Source organism: Ranitomeya variabilis, chromosome 5, assembly GCF_051348905.1.
Source record: "Ranitomeya variabilis isolate aRanVar5 chromosome 5, aRanVar5.hap1, whole genome shotgun sequence".
In the NCBI taxonomy this organism is placed as follows: domain Eukaryota; kingdom Metazoa; phylum Chordata; class Amphibia; order Anura; family Dendrobatidae; genus Ranitomeya; species Ranitomeya variabilis.
In genome coordinates this window covers 155770999-155788654 of record NC_135236.1, presented here as the reverse complement: position 1 = coordinate 155788654, position 17656 = coordinate 155770999, and the positions used below count along the sequence as shown (strand labels likewise).

Below are 17656 nucleotides of genomic sequence, written 5' to 3'. Positions count from 1 at the left end.
CAGACGTCCTTCATAGTGGCTCACTCTGTGGTTGTGAAGTCTGAACGGCGCGGAGTGCGACTTCTTTGCGCCTGATGCAGCTGGTACTCCATTACAGCTTGCTGTTGCTCACACAACTGCTCCAACATATGTAACGTGGAATTCCACCTGGTAGGTAGGTCACATATGATGCGATGTTCCGGCAGGCGTTGTCGGCGCTGCAGAGCCGCAATGTGCGATTTTGCTGTGCTGGAACGCCGCAAGTGAGCACACTCTAGGCGGACCTTGTGCAGCAGTGCATCAAGATCCGGATAGTCCCTCAAAAAACTCTGCACGACCAAATTGAGCACATGTGCCAGACATGGGATGTGAGTGAGGTTGCCGAGGCCCAGAGCTGCCACCAGATTTCGGCCATTATCACACACTACCATGCCTGGCTGGAGATTCGCTGGCACAAACCACACATCGCTCTCCTGCTTGATGGCATTCCAGAGCTCCTGCGCTGTGTGGCTTCGATTCCCCAAAGAAATGAATTTCAAGACGGCCTGTTGATGTTTGGCCACGGCTGTGCTCATGTCGGTCGTAACAGGTAAACGTTCATCACAGGTCCATGTGGAGGTGGACTGTGACGGCTCCTGCAGTGATGATTCTGAGGAACTGGTGTAAGAGGAGGAGTCAATGCGTACAGAATGGATTCCTGCAATCCTTGGAGTGGGCAGGACACGTCCTGCGCCACTCGCACGATCTGTACCCGGCTCAACAACATTAACCCAATGGGCAGTGAGGGAAAGGTATCGCCCCTGTCCATGTTGACTGGTACACGCATCGGTGGTGAGGTGGACCTTGCTACTGACGGTGTTCAGTAGCACGTGTTTTATGTGTCCCTCCACATGCTTGTGCAGGGCAGGGACAGCTTGCCTGCTGAAGTAAAAGCGGCTGGGCACATTGTACTGTGGGACTGCCAATGACATCAAGTCACGGAAGCTGTCAGTCTCCACCAGCCTGAATGACAGCATTTCCAGTGACAGAAGTTTGGCAATGCCTGCAGTCAGAGCCTGTGCTCGTGGGTGGTTTGACGAGAAAGGCCGCCTTTTCTCCCATGCCTGTACTACCGATGGCTGTAGACTGGGCTGGGAGTGTGTGGATGACTGGGAACGTGGTGCTGCGGGTGGAATTACAGTGGGTCTCTGGACAACAGGGCCAGAGGTTCTTCCACGGCGATCCTGGGAGGAAGCCGAACCAGCTGCGTGTGAGCTGGAGGAAGAGGCAACACAAGCTGAAGAGGTGGTAGCTGCCGCTGTTGGTTGGCCTAGCTCTTCAGTGTGTTTTTCTAACTCCGCCGCGTGCCTGGTGCGCACATGTTTCCACATGTTTTGACTTTGTGATGACACACCTTGCATTTGACATAGCAAATGTCATCTGCAACTGTGTCAAAAAAGGACCAGGCACTGCAAGTCTTGGGAGCGCCCTTTTTGGCTTTTGGAAGAGACATGCTCCTAACGGGTGCCAAAGTGGAGGCTGCAGGATCCGCAGTCTTCCCCCTCCCTCTCCCTCTTTCGCCCGTTCGGGGAATCTCTTCCTCAGAGCTGCTCCCACCACCTTCCTGTCCCTCACGCCAAGATGGATCAAGGACCTCATCATCTACACTACCCTCTGCCATCAACTGCTCCTCCTGGGTAGTCTCAGCAGCAGAGCACGCACCAGAAAGTGGCACCTGAGTGTCATCAGCGGATGCGTCCTGCGATGTGGTGACCAAAGGCACTGGCCCACCCGCCTCTTCAGAGGAAGAGAGAAAAAGCTGTTGGGCATCACTGCACCCTGCCTCTTCTTCCATTTCTCCAATGCTGCTTGGCTGGCCCCCTGTTTCCAAGCCAAGAGATTCAGAGAACAGAAGTAGAGACTAGGGTCGAGCGACCTTTACTTTTATAGGATCGGGTCAGGTTTCACGAAACCCGACTTTTTCAAAAGTCGGGTCGAGTGAAATCGGCCGATCCTATAAAAAAGTCGGGGTCGGGGTCGGCCGAAACTCGAAACCCAATGCAGTGCATTGGGTTTCCAATGGTTCCCAGGGTCTGAAGGAGCGGAAACTCTCCTTCAGGCCCTGGGATCCATATTTAAGTGTAAAATAAAGAATTAAAATAAAAAATATCGCTATACTTACACTCTGATGCGCCCTGGTACTAAGCGGGAACCTTCCTTCCTTAGAATCAGCCTTCCAGGACCTTGCGGGGACGTCGCGGCTTGTGATTGGTCGCGCGGCCGCCCATGTGACCGCTCGCGCGACCAATCACAAGCCGCGACGTCACCGTGACGTCACCGAAGGTCCTGGAAGGGCTGATTCTTAGGAAGGAAGGCTGCCGGAAAGAAGCCGAGGGTGAGTATATTCCTATTAGGTATATACTCACCCTCGGACATGCCCTGCTTCTTTCCGGCAGCCTTCCTTCCTAAGAATCAGCCCTTCCAGGACCTACGGTGACGTCACGGTGACGTCGCGGCTTGTGATTGGTCGCGCGGCCGCCCATGTGACCGCTCGCGCGACCAATCACAAGCCGCGACGTCCCCGCGACATCACCGCAAGGTCCTGGAAGGCTGATTCTAAGGAAGGAAGGTTCCCGCTTAGTACCAGGGCGCATCAGAGTGTAAGTATAGCGATATTTTTTATTTTCATTCTTTATTTTACACTTAAATCTGAATTCCGATACCAATTCCCGATATCTTAAACATATCGGGAATCGGTATCGGAATTCCGATTCCAGATTCAGAAGATCGCCGACTTCATGGCCGACCCCACACAGGGGTCGGGTCGGGTTTCATGAATCCCGACTTTGCCAAAAGTCGGCGACTTCTGAAAATTGCCGACCCGTTTCGCTCAACCCTAGTAGAGACGGCTCCTGTCCTGGGCTCTCTGTCTGCCTGGGCAATTTGGCAGGTGGTGAAGAGACAGATGGGTGCTCTCCAGTGCTCTCTGTCTGAGAGGATGTGGCACTAATTGAAGTCGATGCATTAGCTGCCATCCATCCGACAACGGCTTCAATTTGTTCTTCACGCAGCAGCGGTGTATGGCGCTCCACGACAAAGCTGCGCATGAAGGACTGTTCCCTGGTGAAACTGGGTGCTGATGAGTCACCGGTGCCCACAGCAGGCACAGAATCCCCACGTCCTCTCCCTGCTCCATGCCCAAGCCCACGTGCCTTACTCCCTGCCTTCTTCATCTTGGTTGACTGATAAAGATAAGCAGAAAAGTACTAACAGCTTTGTGTGCTTATTCCTGAACAGCTCCGAGTCCTAACAGGTATAAGAAACACTAATTTTCTAAAGTGTGGACTAGACTTTAATATGAGCTAATGTGGCCTACAGAAATGTAAAGTGGTGTGTTTGGTGAACTTTATTATTTATTTATTTTTGGGGGGCTGAACTGACAACAGAGAGAGCTGCACTCACACGGAGACCGTGCAGACAGCCGTAAACGGCGCTGCAAGGCCCAAAAACCCTCCTCTACGTTATCCTATGTAGTGTTTTTCCACAAGTTAGCTGGATACGGGTGGAAAGACACTAAAAGGAATTTTTTGGAAAAATGTGCAGCAGCCTGCACTACTTAAAACAAAAGGAAAATTGATTTTACGGTATGACGCAGTGAAGAACCCTGAGCTGGATACAACCAGGCTATGGCTGCTCACAGACTACAGGGCGAGCTGCAGTCACACGGAGACCGTGCAGACAGCCGTAAACGGCGCTGCAAGGCCCAAAAAACCTCCTCTACGTTATCCTATGTAGTGTTTTTCCACAAGTTAGCTGGATACGGGTGGAAAGACACTAGTAGGAATTTTTTGAAAAAATGTGCAGCAGCCTGCACTACTTAAAACAAAAGGAAAATTGATTTTACGGTATGACGCAGTGAAGAGCCCTGAGCTGGATACAACCAGGCTATGGCTGCTCACAGACTACAGGGCGACCTGCAGTCACACGGAGACCGTGCAGACAGCCGTAAACGGCGCTGCAAGGCCCCAAAAACCTCCTCTACTTTATCCTATGTAGTGTTTTTCCACAAGTTAGCTGGATACGGGTGGAAAGACACTAATAGGAATTTTTTGAAAAAATGTGCAGCAGCCTGCACTACTTAAAACAAAAGGAAATTGGATTTTACGGTATGACGCAGTTAAGAACCCTGAGCTGGATACAACCAGGATATGGCTGCTCACAGACTACAGGGCGAGCTGCAGTCACACGGAGACCGTGCAGACAGCCGTAAACGGCCCTGCAAGGCCCAAAAACCTCCTCTACTTTATCCTATGTAGTGTTTTTCCACAAGTTAGCTGGATACGGGTGGAAAGTCACTAATAGGAATTATTAGAAAAAATGAGCAGCAGACTACACTATTTGCAAAAAAAAAAAAAATTAGAACAGTATGAGGCAATGAACCACCCTCCCTGAACTGAATACAACCAGCTATGGCTGCACACAGACTAGAGAGTGGGCTGCACTCACACACACACACACACACACACACAGACCTTGCAGATCACTGTTAAAACAGCGCTGCAAGGCAAAAGCAAGGTGATTAGTAGGTGAACACAGCGGTTGCTAAATTAGCCTTGAAAAAGAACAATGAAGCAAATCGCTATCTCTAAACTGGCCCTCGGTCAGCAAACAGCGTCCTGTCACTAACTGAATTCACAGCAGAGTGAGCGCAAAATGTCGCCAGCGACTTTTAAACTGCAGCATGACATCATTTCAGCAGCCAATCACAGCCTTGCCAGTAGTTTCATGCCCTCCATGCTGAACAGGATGTGCCCACACTTGGAATCATTCTCATTGGCTGAATTCGTGCAAATTTGTGCAGTTTGAATCCTGGGAACTTCCGATTCCGGTATCCGATACGCGGCAAGTATCGGATCTCGGTATCGGAATTCCGATACCGCTAAGTATCGGCCGATACCCGATACTTGCGGTATTGGAATGCTCAACACTAATTCAGACCCTTTGCGCAGAAACTCATATTTAAGTCACATGCTGTTCATTTCCTTGAGATCCTCCTTGAGATTGTTCTACTCTTTCAATGGAGTCCAGCTGTGTTTAATTAAACTGATAAGACTTGATTTGGAAAGGCACACACCTCTCTATATAAGACCTCACAGCTCACAGTGCATGCCAGACCAAATTAGAATCATGAGGTCAAGGAATGGGCCAAGGAGCTGAGAGACAGAATTGTGGCAAGGCATAGATCTGGCCAAGGTTACAACAGAATTTCTGCAGTACTCAAGGTTCCTAAGAGCACAGTGGCCTCCATAATCCTTAAATGGAAGAAGTTTAAGACCACCAGAAGTCTTCCTAGACCTGGCTATCCAGCCAAACTGAAGAATCGCGGGAGAAGAGCCTTGGTGAGAGAGGTAACAAAGAACCTTAAGATCACTGTGGCTGAGCTTCAGAGATGAAGTAAGGAGATGGGAGAAAGTTCCACAAAGTCAACTATCACTGCAGTCCTCCACCAGTCGGGCCTTTAAGGCGGAGTGGCCTGACGGAAGCCTCTCCTCAGTGCAAGACATATGAAAACCTGCATAGAGTTTACTTAAAAACACAGAAAGGACTTCCAGGCTATGAGAAATAAGATTCTCTGGTCTGGTGAGATGAAGATAGACATTTTTGGGGAGAATTCTAAGCGGTATGTGTGGAGAAAATCAGGCACTGCTCATCACCTGCCCAATACAATCCCAACAGTGAAACATAATGGTGGCAGCATCATGCTATGTGGAAGCTTTTCAGCTGCAGGGACAGGATGACTGGTTTCCATTGAAGGAAACATAAATGTGGCCAAGTACAGGGATAGCCTGGATGAAAACCTCTTCCAGAGTGCTCTGGATCTCAGACTTGGCTGAAGGTACACCTTCCAACAAGACAATGACCCTAAGCACACAGCTAAAATAGCAAAGGAGTGGCTTCAGAACAACTCTGTGATCATTTTTGACAGGCCCAGCCAGATCCCTGAACTAAACCCAATTGAGCATCTCTGGAGAGAACTGAAAATGGCTGTCCACCAACGTTCACCATCCAACCTGATGGAACTGGAAAGGATCTGCAAGGAAGAATGATAGAGGATCCCTGTTATGATCCTAGTGGCAAGGATCGCAGGTCGGTCTAGCTAAGTAACTGAACAGACTACTAGGTCTGGGGAAGTGGTAACTAGATTGACTGCAACCTGATCCTATCCGCAAACAACTATAGGCAGCCGTGGAACGTTACCTAAAAATCCTGGACGTCTCGTCACGGCCTGAGAAACTGACTATTCCTGGAGGGAAAGTAAGTCCTCACTTGCCTCAGTGGAATGACCCCAAAGATATAGAATAGCCCCCCACAAATATTAACGGTGAGTTAAGGGGAAAGCACAAACGCAGAGATGAAATCAGATTTAGCAAATGAGGCCCGCTAATACTAGATAGCAGAAAATAGGAAGGAAACTGTGCGGTCAATAAAAAACCCTATTCAAAATATCCATGCAGAGATTGCTCGAGCCCCCGCACCAACTAACGGGGCGGGGGAAGCAACTCCGTACCCCAGAGCTTACCAGCAAAAAGAAATCACATGTTAGCAAGCTGGACTAGACTCATCATACACAGAAATCATATTGCAGGCAGATGAGCAAAAAATATTCAAACAGAACTTAGCTTATCCTGAAGAGGCAGAAAACGAGATAATCAGGAGTAATCAGAATAGCACTGAATACATTGACAGCCGGCAACAAGTGGAAGTGAAGCAGAGCTAAATAGGAGCCTCCCTGGTGAATAACGAGGCAGCTGATCCAGCAGACCCACAGGATAATAAACCAAACCACCAGGGGGAGCCAAAAAACCAAAGTCACGCAATACCATCTGTGACCACAAGAGGGAGCCTGAAAACGGAGTTCACAACAGATCCCCAAATCCAGGTGTGAAAAACTTGTTGCATTCTTCCCAAAAAGACTCGTGGCTGCACTAGCTCGAAAGGGTGCTTCTATTCAATACTGAGCAAAGGGTCTGAATACTTGTGACCATGTAATATTTCAGTTTTTCTGTTTTAATTAATTTGCAAAAATTTCTACATTTCTATTTTTTTTCAGTCAAGATGGGGTGCAGAGTGTACATTAATGAGAGAAAAAAATAACTTTTTGGAATTTACAAAATGGCTGCAATGAAACAAAGAGTGAAAAATGTAAAGGTGTCTGAATACTTTCCATACCCACTGTATGTTGTTTATATATAAAGAGTTGATTTTATCCTTACGGCCGGTTTGTGTTTGGTTTCCTGGAGGTTTAACCTCAAGGCTGTCCCTGATGGTTGGGGAGGACTATCCAATAAGGAAACCAGTGGAAGGTTGTAGGGATATATTTAGCACATACTGGGGAGCAAACAGTTAAATGATTTGGGAATAGCCTACATACTGGGAAGGGTTATGGCAAATAAACAGGGGAAGCACTTTCTGTAGTGTAGTGAGTCTGAGACAGTGTTATTGAAAGTTCATGTACAAGCTGCGATAGACCCTAACAGTACAAAGCTTCCAGACAGTAGGGAGGCGCAAAGAGAGTCTAGCATATAGTCCCTGGACTGTCTGGGGCCTATAATCCGGAAGAGGCATTGGAGTCCATATCTCATTCTCTCCCAAGAAAAATATTTAGAATTGAGAGTCCTCAGTAGCTGATACCTTTTAATGGCTAACTGAAAAGATGGTAACAAATTGCAAGCTTTCGAGACTACGCAGGTCTCTTCATCAGGCATCTTCATCAATTCTAAATATTTTTCTATCCACTGGCTAACACGGTACCAAGATATATATCTCTCTTAAGAGGAAGAGGCTGCTCAGGGAAGAGCAAGAGAAAATTGTGGTGGGCCTCAGGAAAGTTGGGTTGCTGGATGGGGAGTCCCTAGTGCCAACAGGAGAAGTTGAGGTGGGTACAGTTCAAGCAGACCGGAGGCTGGACCTTGAAGTGTACTGTTTAATGGGAACATCAGCCGGATAGAGCTCTGCCCCAATCTGCATGCCGCAGCCAAATGTATCTGAACTGTACAGTAAAACCAAACCGAACTCAAGGTCTCCTGGTGTGTATGTTACCATTCCCGGTCCCAAGGACAAAGATGTAGCAGTCTCCCAGCCCACAAGAATCTGCTGAGTTGGCACAAAAGAACAGCACACATGGGAATAATATCTACTTATAAGAGGGGTTTCAGGGTGAACAGAAGTCAGTGCCGACTTTGAGCCCCCTTCATTCCCACAATGAGGTTTTGGTGCATTTGTAACTGCAAATTTTTGCCATGTCAAAAACACAGCGTCTTACATTTCCAGCAAAGTGGATGGGATTTATAGAAGTCTCATGCCCACTGTTCTTTTTTACTCAGCATCAACTGATCTGTGATGTGTGTTTCAAATCCTGTACATCCCAATTTCTCTTGTGGGGACACTGAGTTTTCTGTGCGTAATTTCCCCAACGATTTCCATTAGGTGCTGAAATTCCATAGATAAAAAAACATAATTGCATTTTTAGTGTGTTTTCGTGGTGGAAACTAATAAAAAACACATGCAGTCAACACATAATTAAAGCAATAAAGTTTTGTCAGAGCAAAAAAACAGAAAGTATCAAAACCAAGGCAGCTTTATTTAAAACATGACCCACAAATAAGGGCAAAAAATGCAACAAAAAAACTAATGAAAATTATTGTATGTAAAAATGAAATGTATGTAAGCTTCTGATTTTGCAATAAGTAATAAAAATGTCTTAAAACATTCTCTCATTATTGTGGCATTTGGCAAATATTAATAATTATGGTAATCCTAATTGACCTAAAACGGGAAAGGGTTATTCTGATTTCATGTCAGATATTGAGAAAAACATGGATATGTGTCTTTTTATATAGTGTACGTAAACTTCTAGTTTCAACTATATATATATATATATATATATATATATATATATATATATATATATATATATATATATATATATATATATATATACAGTATATATATATATATCTCTGACTGGTGCTATAGGTTTGATTTAAATTTTTATATTTTTGTTTTATTTTAAGAACTACCGGTATTATTTTTTTTACTTTATATGTTTCTCCCTTTAGGATACTTGAACCTGCAATCGTTTCATCAATTGTACTTTATGCATAGCAAAATACACAGTAAATATGAAAGTCTCCTATGATGCCCAAGGACAGGTTACAGGAGCATTGGAGCTACGTATTATAACATCTAATCAGCTCTATTCAATGTTTAAAGTCACAAATTTAGGACCGATATAGACATACATACCATTGGAGGCATAGATCTGAATAGCATGGATACAGAGGGTAATATTATCAGACTTTGTCAGATTTCTTCTTATTAAACTCAGGGTAACATCAGTGGCTTCTAGTTTCTGTGCTTTTTCTCCAAAGTTTGCATCTACAATAGACAGGAAACATACATAATCTGCATTTTATCATTATATCTCTGCTATTAGCCTTGGCTTGGCTTACTGCTCTCATATACTTGTCCTTTTGCTATAAACATGGGACCAACGTTGTTGTCAAATGCAAAGGGCAACAATAACATTTCCAGAATGTCAAGATTTGCTGTATTTATATTCATTGACGCCCCCATGTAAGCAGAGAACTTGCATAAATCACTATTTACATAATGTATAGATAAGATGTACCGTAAGTAAAATCGTCATTCATGGAGTGAATATTAACTCTAATCATATTTGCAAATCAGAATACACCACCAATATTTACATGTGGGAGATCATAGGACTGTCTCTCATTCTGCAACTCAGGCCTAGTCAAGTGAACTCTGCCTTGTCCCTCTCTGCTCTATGCTGGCATGTTTGTCAGGCTTGTCAATCTTAAAGGGAACCTGTCTCCTCAAATTGGCGGGATATTAAAATGATTTGTTACCGGTCCGATGGGCGGCGCATCCTCTTCATTTCTCCACCATGTCCGTTCCGGTTTTCCGCAATATTTTAGGGAATAAGAGTATGCGTGCGCCATAGTTGGCGCGTGAGCAGTAATTCGCTGTGTTCCGGGACATAGTGCGTGGGCGCATGCACAGTAATGCTTTTCGGCTTTGCCCACAGTAGGGCAAAGCATACTGCGCGTGCGCCACCGAAGACTGCATGGCGCACGCGCCAACTATGGACGCATACTCTTATTCCCTAAAATATTGCGGAAAACAGGGAAGGACGGGGTGGAGAAATGAAGAGGATACGCCGCCCATCGGACCAGTAACAAATCATTTTCATATACCGCCAATTTGAGGTGACAGGTTCCCTTTAAGCACTTAAAATAAGCTATTAAAAAATGTTCTTGATTTGGAACTTTTTTACAAGTGCTTTGGCATTTGGAATTTTTGGGAATTTTTAACATTTATTTTGCAAGTGCTTCCTCTAGTTTTATTGTCTGTGTCATACATCTGAAGTATAAAGCATACATGGTAGACATTGGTGAGGATTTTTGGTAGGTTACTCGAAAACTTCATCACCCTGGAGGTCCTACAATGAACAACTCACAGGATAATTCATATTTACTCAGGTACTAGCCTAACCTTTCTTTCTGGTGCTCATTTGACCCTATTTAACAGGTCTCCAGCCGTCTCCAGAGGCCTTGCAGTTAACAATAGGTGTAAGATGGGCCTTACACCTACACTCCAGCATCTATAACAACACCCTGCCTGTTTTATTTGACTAGTTTAAGGCTTAGAGGGTAATTTTCACTTTGATTTTTTTTTCATAAATCAATAGTATATATGAAAAAAAGCAACTTTGTAATACGCCTTTATTAGAAAAATCTGTTTCTGTCCTCCTAGATTGACCTTTCACTCTCAATTCTTGGTTAAAATTCAGTGAAGACAGATGTTCCCATTACTGAGATAGAAGATGATAGTTGGTGCTCATAAAGTTCTATGGAGAGGAGATGGTGGGGAGTAAGGAGAATTTAGAGGCAGGCAGACATTCTGCTGCAAGCGATCAAGAAACAAGCATGACACTTTAATAAATAAATAGTCGCCACCCCTATCCAGGAAAATATGAACATAATACAGTAAACATATCTATAACATTTCTAGCCTATCATACATAAAAATATGTTATCCCACACACTTCTACACTATGACCACGGCCAATCTTCCACAGAAAACAAACTTAAAATGGTATTATTCTGACTATTACTGTACAGTGAAGTAAACTGTTCTAATGTCAAATATTGGGAAAGGGATCACTATACTATTTGCAGATCTTTCCTGCCTCTATGAATTGATCATTTCAGCTAATGAGATTATATCTATCCATGAAAAAATGCATTTTATAACTGAAAGTTCGATGTACTGTAAAGTTGATTTGATTAAATATAAGGTAATAGGAAAATTATTGAAAGGGAATAAAATATGAAAGTAAGAAATCTGACATACAGTACCTCTCTGGCCTACCTTGACCATCAGGCGAAGGAGGGGTAATAATAGACTATAATCAAGGGAATCTGATCTTGCCAAATTTACCAGGGTTTGAAGAAGGGCTTCACTGCCACCCTTGGATATCATGTAGTGAATCCTGCGGTGAGTTCCTGTAGGAATAAAATATGTAGAACAAATGTATATTTAACCCCTTAATGACAGCCAATACGTCTTTTAACTGACCTGAGATATAAGAGAATAGCATCCCCATTCAGGTGACAATCCAGCAGCTGTCGGCTGTACACTATAGCTGACAACTTGCTGCATCAGCCACGATCAGTGTTTGCACCATCTATATCTGTTTAACCCCTTAGATGCTGCTGTCAATAGTGACTACATCATTATAAATGGTTAACAGAGTGTGAGGGCTTCCTCTTTATCCAAATTGGTGCCATCAGATCATGATTGTGTAGTCCAGATGTTTGCGATGACAATTCATGACCAAATAGCGGCCTTAGAGTCTGACAGCTCTAGTAACCTGTTCAGAAGTTAGCGACATTTAGGTGGTAAAAATACACATTTTCATTTCTGTCATGCCACTTTGCATTAATTCCTGTAAAGCACCTGAAGAGTTAATAAACTACCTGACAGCAGTTTTCAATATGTCAGGGGGTGTTGTTTTTAAAATGGTATCACTTTTGAGGGTTTTCCAATATATGGGACCCCTAAAGGTACTTCAAACATGGATAGGTCCCTAAAAAAATAAATTTTGTAAATTTCCTTGAACAAATGAAAAATTACTGCTACATTTTTAAACCTCCTAAAATGCTAACAAAATAAAATAACATTTTACAAATGGTGCTAGTGTAAAGCAGACATGTGGGAATTGTTATTTAATAATGGTTTGCTGTGGTATGACTATCTGGATTAAAGGGATAATCATTCAAATTTTGAAAATTGCTAATTTTTTAACATTCTCAAATTTTTGATATTTTTTATAAATAAACACTAAACATATTGACCTAAATTTACCATTATAATAAAGTATAATATGTCACGAAAAAACAATCTCAAAATCACTGGGATTTGTTGAAGCGTTTCAGAGTTATTACCACATAAAGTGACACTGGTCAGATTTCAAAAATTTGGCTCCGTCACTAAGGGGTTAAGGTCCTGTTCAGATGAGAACTAAACATTTCCGTGTACAGAAAGTAGTGTTGGCAGAGAGTTCCTGCACCCTCAACATTTTTCACCTTTTATCTCATGGCAGTCAGTGTGTGGGGAGGATTTATGCAGCAAAGCTGAGGTTTATCTCATTACAAACAACTGTTCAGCTGCTGCTCTAATGTATCTCCCTCCCATATCACTGACTGCCATGAGATAAAAGCTGAAAGGTGTTTGTAATGACATTCATCTTTGCTCTGCTCCCTCCACTTTGCATTCACATACAGTTCTGCAGTGAGACCAGTGAGAAGCGCATACTGCCTGTCATTATATATCTCATACTGAGAAATCTGTTCTAAGCTATTGTGGTGGTAGGGGTATGTTTTCCCCTTGTATGCTGCTGCCTTATGATTGGTCAACTTCATTAAGGGGAAGAAGTACACACCCCCAGTGGGAACTCTCTGTTGAACTATAATAAACTGTAAATTATAACCTAAATTTTGTGAGCTAATATCTCCACAATGGAGAGGAGAAATTAAAAAATAAAAACTATTGTATACAGCTTTGTAACTATTATTCCATGATGTCTGCAGTTTGACATACTAAAACTGCTTAAAGATACTCTTTAAGGCTATGTGCTATTTGACACACTCCAGCCACATGAGGTCTGGCATTGTCCTGCATTAGGAGGAACCCAGGGCCAACCACACCAGCATATGGTCTCACAAAGATTCTGAGGATCTCATCTCGGTACCTAATGGCAGTCAGACTACCTCTTGCAAGCACATAGAGGGCTGTGTGGCCCTCCAAAGAAATGCCACCCTATATCATTACTGACCCACTGCCAAACCGGTCATGCTGAAGGATGTTGCAGAAAGCAGATCGCTCTCCATGGCATCTGCAGACTCTGTCACGTCTGTCACATGTGCTCAGTGTGAACCTGCTTTCATCTGTGAAGAGCACAGGGCACCAGTGGCGAATTTGACAATCCTGGTGTTCTGTGGCAAATGCCAAGCATCCTGCACGGTGTTGGGCTGTGAGCACAACCCCATCTGTGGACGTCAGGCACTCAGACCACCCTCTTGGAGTCTTTTTCTAACCATTTATGCAGACACATGCACATCTGTGGCCTGCTGGAGGTCATTTTGCAGGGCTCTGGCAGTGCTCCTCCTGTTCCTGCTAGCACAAAGGCTGAGATAGCGGTCCGGCTGCTGGTTTGTTGCCCTCCTATGGCCCCCTTCATGTCACCTTCTGTACTGGCCTGTCTCCTGGTAGCACCTCCAGCCTCTGGATGCTATGGTGACAGACACAGCAAACCTTCTTGCCACAGCTCGCATTGATGTGCCATCCTGGATGAGCTGCACTACCTGAGCCACTTGTGTGTGTTGTAGAGTCCGTCTCATGCTACCATGATTGTGAAAGCACAACCAACATTTAAAAGTGACCAAAACATCAGCCAGAAAGCATTGGTACTGAGATGTGGTATGTGGTCCCCACCTGCAGAACCACTCCTTTATTGAGTGTGTCTTGATAATTGCCAATAATTTCCATCTGTTGTCTATTCCATTTGCACAACAGCATGTGAAGTTGATTGTCAAACAGTATTGCTTCCTAAGTGGACAGTTTGATTTCACAGACATTTGATTTATTTGGAGTTATATTCTGTTGTTTAAGTGTTCCCTTTATTTTTTTTTGAGCAGTGTATATATATATATATATATATATATATATATATATATATATATATATATATATATATATATATATACACCTATGCTATGTGTATATATCTATCTTATTGTAAGCTGTGAGTATGATTTTACTGTACACCGCACCTGAATTGCTGGCTTTTCAAAGGACACCTGTGCGTGTTTCTTGCAAGTCACACTGATGGTCCATGTGGTGTGCGAGTTTTTCTCACCCCCATAGACTTGTATTGGCGAGTCTCGGCCAATATACTGTGCAAATCGCAGCATGCTGTGATTTTACTCGCACGTATAATGTGGCCGAGAAAAAAAACGGTGAAGGGAGCTGCCCCATAGATGATCATTGGTCCGAGAGCTATGAGATTTTTCTCTCGCATAGTACTTGTCCATATTCCTCTGTCATGTGACTCCAGCCTTACTCTGAGCCTATAAACCACATCATGTGAGAGTCAGGCTTCCTCTGAAGTCTCAGAGGAAGCATGACTTTCTCTCGAATCGGCTGTCAGACACTTTTGTCTCCGCAATCTCTGTATAGAAATGCAATAAAGCTACATTTAAACATGCAGTGCTTTATCTTCCTTCTACATTGCCAACATTATTTAAATGACTGAATATAAACTATTTCTACAATCAAAATCATTTTCTACAATTAGAACAGTTTTCTACTTGATAAAATAATTGCAATTGTTACAAGTATCTTGCAGTGTACACCTCCTGATCTCCTGATGTCTGTTAAATTGAGTCAAGTTGCCATACAGTATGTGTGGAAAGATTTCCTAATGTATTTACAGCTATTTCCTACATTGATACTTCTGAGAAGGAGGGAAAACATCTAAATATGATATAATATATACAAATAAACAAACTAATTAATAAAGTAATGGGGAGAACTAGAAAGAACTCAGTTATATGCCCTCTAAAGTTTTACATAGCAATGTTTTTAGCTATATCCAGGGAAAACAATCAATATTTTCAATGCTGGAAACATATTCCACGCTTGAAAATGATGAAGTAATTAAAAGGTTAATAACCCTTTGTAAAACAACTCTATGAGTTCGGCTCAGACATTATGGGAACCTATTTTTGTTTAGTTTTAAAGAAAGCACAGTCTATTGGAATCATTATCTTTAGTATAGGGAGTGCAGTTGCTTCATATGGCAAGTAATGTGTTTTTACAGCCCTATCATTTCTAAAGACATCAGTTGCAATAAGATACTAATGCGGTGCAGTCACTTACCAGCAGACAGCAATTCACTTAATACACTCAGGATATTCAGGGTTACATCTTTTTCGCATGAGTTCTGTTATAAGAAGAAAATAGACATAACATTTACCTTCTGGGACATAGGAAATGCCAAGCAAGAAAAGCCTCAGGAAAGAAATGGCTTATGTTTTTTTCAATAACTTCTAGTAATCAATTTCTTATTCAATATTCTCTTTGCTTTTTGTGTATTCAGGTTTTACTATTGTATGCTGCTAGTTTAACCCTTTAGGCTTTTGATCATTCAGCCCATTCCTTCAAGAAAAGAAGCAGGGACATAAAACCAGAAAAAAAGACCACAGCACTCCAAAGTATCTCAAGGAAATGTGGTTTTCTTAACCAAAACATGTCAATAAAATCATACATTTCTTAAAAGGGAACCTGTCACCCCCAAAATCCATGGTGAGGTAAGCTCACCGTCATCAGGGGCTTATCTACAGCTTTCTGTAATGCTGTAGATAAGCCCCCGATGTTATCTGAAAGAGGAGAAAAAGAGGTTAGATTATACTCACCCAGGGGCGGTCCCACTGCGGTCCGGTCAAATGGGTGTCTCAGGTCCGCTCTGGCGCCTCCCATCTTCATTCCATGACGTCCTCTTCTGGTCTTCATGCCGCTGCTCTGGCGCACGCATACTTTGTCTGCCCTGTTGAGGACAGAGCAAAGTACTGCAGTGCTCAGGCGCCGGGCCTCTCTGACCTTTCCGGCACCTGCGCACTGCAGTACTTTGCTTTGCCCTCAACAGGGCAGACAAAGTACGCGTGCGCCAGAGCAGCGGCATGAAGACCAGAAGAGGACGTCATGGAATGAAGATGGGAGGTGCTGTACCGGACCTGAGACGCCCATCGGAGCGGGACCGCCCCTGGGTGAGTATAATCTAATGTCTTTTTCTCCTCTTTCAGGTAACATCGGGGCTTATCTACAGCATTACAGAATGCTGTAGATAAGCCCCTGATGATGGTGAGCTTACCTCACCATCGATTTTGGGGGTGATAGGTTCCCTTTAAGATTCAAGTTTTGCAGCAACTTAGAGAGTTTGACAGCATGGACATTGACTGCTATGATTCCCTCTGTAGAGAGGTAGAGGTTTCTTAACTCTAGTGCCACCAATGGGAAGTATCAATCTTAAAAGTCAATAGCAACCTTTTAAGGAGCCTTGGCATATGACTTAACATAAAACATAAAAACCAAACCAGAATCTCAATTTTCAGACATGGTGTTTTGGGATATTCCCTCTCATCAGTGCAAATCAAGAGATCTGATTTTGCAATATTAGAGGCTTCTGATGGGCATCTACAGTAAGGGGTAACGTTTCTCCATGTGAAGTGTGACATGCTTGGTATACCAATGTAAGAAGGCTTATAAGCTATGCAATGTTTCTCTGGGAAAATAAATATGCATATTACCTCTTTAGAGAGGAAGAGGACTTTTTGTGTTAAGTGAGGACGCACCTTCGGGTCTATAGAACATTGTGCTCTAGTCACGTTATATTGATTACATTTTCATCATATGGATGACATCTCAGAATTGTCCACTTTTTTGCAGAATCTGAACAAAAATAACGAAGGTCTACATTTCCCATTTGAGACGCACAAGGATATGATTCCATTTCTAGATGTTCTAATTGAGAGAGTGTCGGAGTAGCACTTGTGACCCAGACATACAGCAAACCCACATCTATTAATTTGTTTTTAATACCTAAGGATTGGCAGAAACTGCACTGTTGACACCACTTTCAGAAGACAAGCTGGAGATCTTAAATCTAGATTTCTGAAGAGAGGGTATCTAAAAAAGGATCCTAAATTAGGCATTTACTTAAGCTAATCAGCAGGATAGATGGATATGAAATAGAATAAGCACAACTGTTAGATGGTGCACAAGTAGGTTCCCAAACCATGCTGACTAGTAAAGTAAACTTGACAGACACCAAATAATGAAGTGAAGATTGAATGTGATCCACGTAAAGTAGTAGGGTTTATACATACAAACATTTCGGTCACTAAGACCTTCTTCAATGTAGATAGGGGCTAGAAGGTGGTGAGCTTTGCCTGTGACTTAGATCAAGGTCTGAAGGTTAGAGCTACCTCTTGTGATATAGGGTGCAGTACAACACGGTATACATGACAAGCGGTGTATACTGACACAGACG

General features: G+C 43.3%; 1 protein-coding gene across 1 annotated transcript in view; it reads right to left on the bottom strand.

The window, feature by feature from the left end:
- The window catches only part of AGBL1 (AGBL carboxypeptidase 1), a 797337-nt gene that overhangs the window by 710133 nt on the left and 69548 nt on the right, over window positions 1-17656 (bottom strand). The window contains exons 2-4 of the mRNA XM_077262682.1: window positions 15487-15550; window positions 11403-11549; window positions 9265-9396 (exon numbers count right to left, since the gene is read on the bottom strand). Coding sequence (XP_077118797.1) covers window positions 9265-9396; window positions 11403-11549; window positions 15487-15550 — 343 coding nt within the window. The remainder of the gene's footprint in view (window positions 1-9264; window positions 9397-11402; window positions 11550-15486; window positions 15551-17656) is intronic.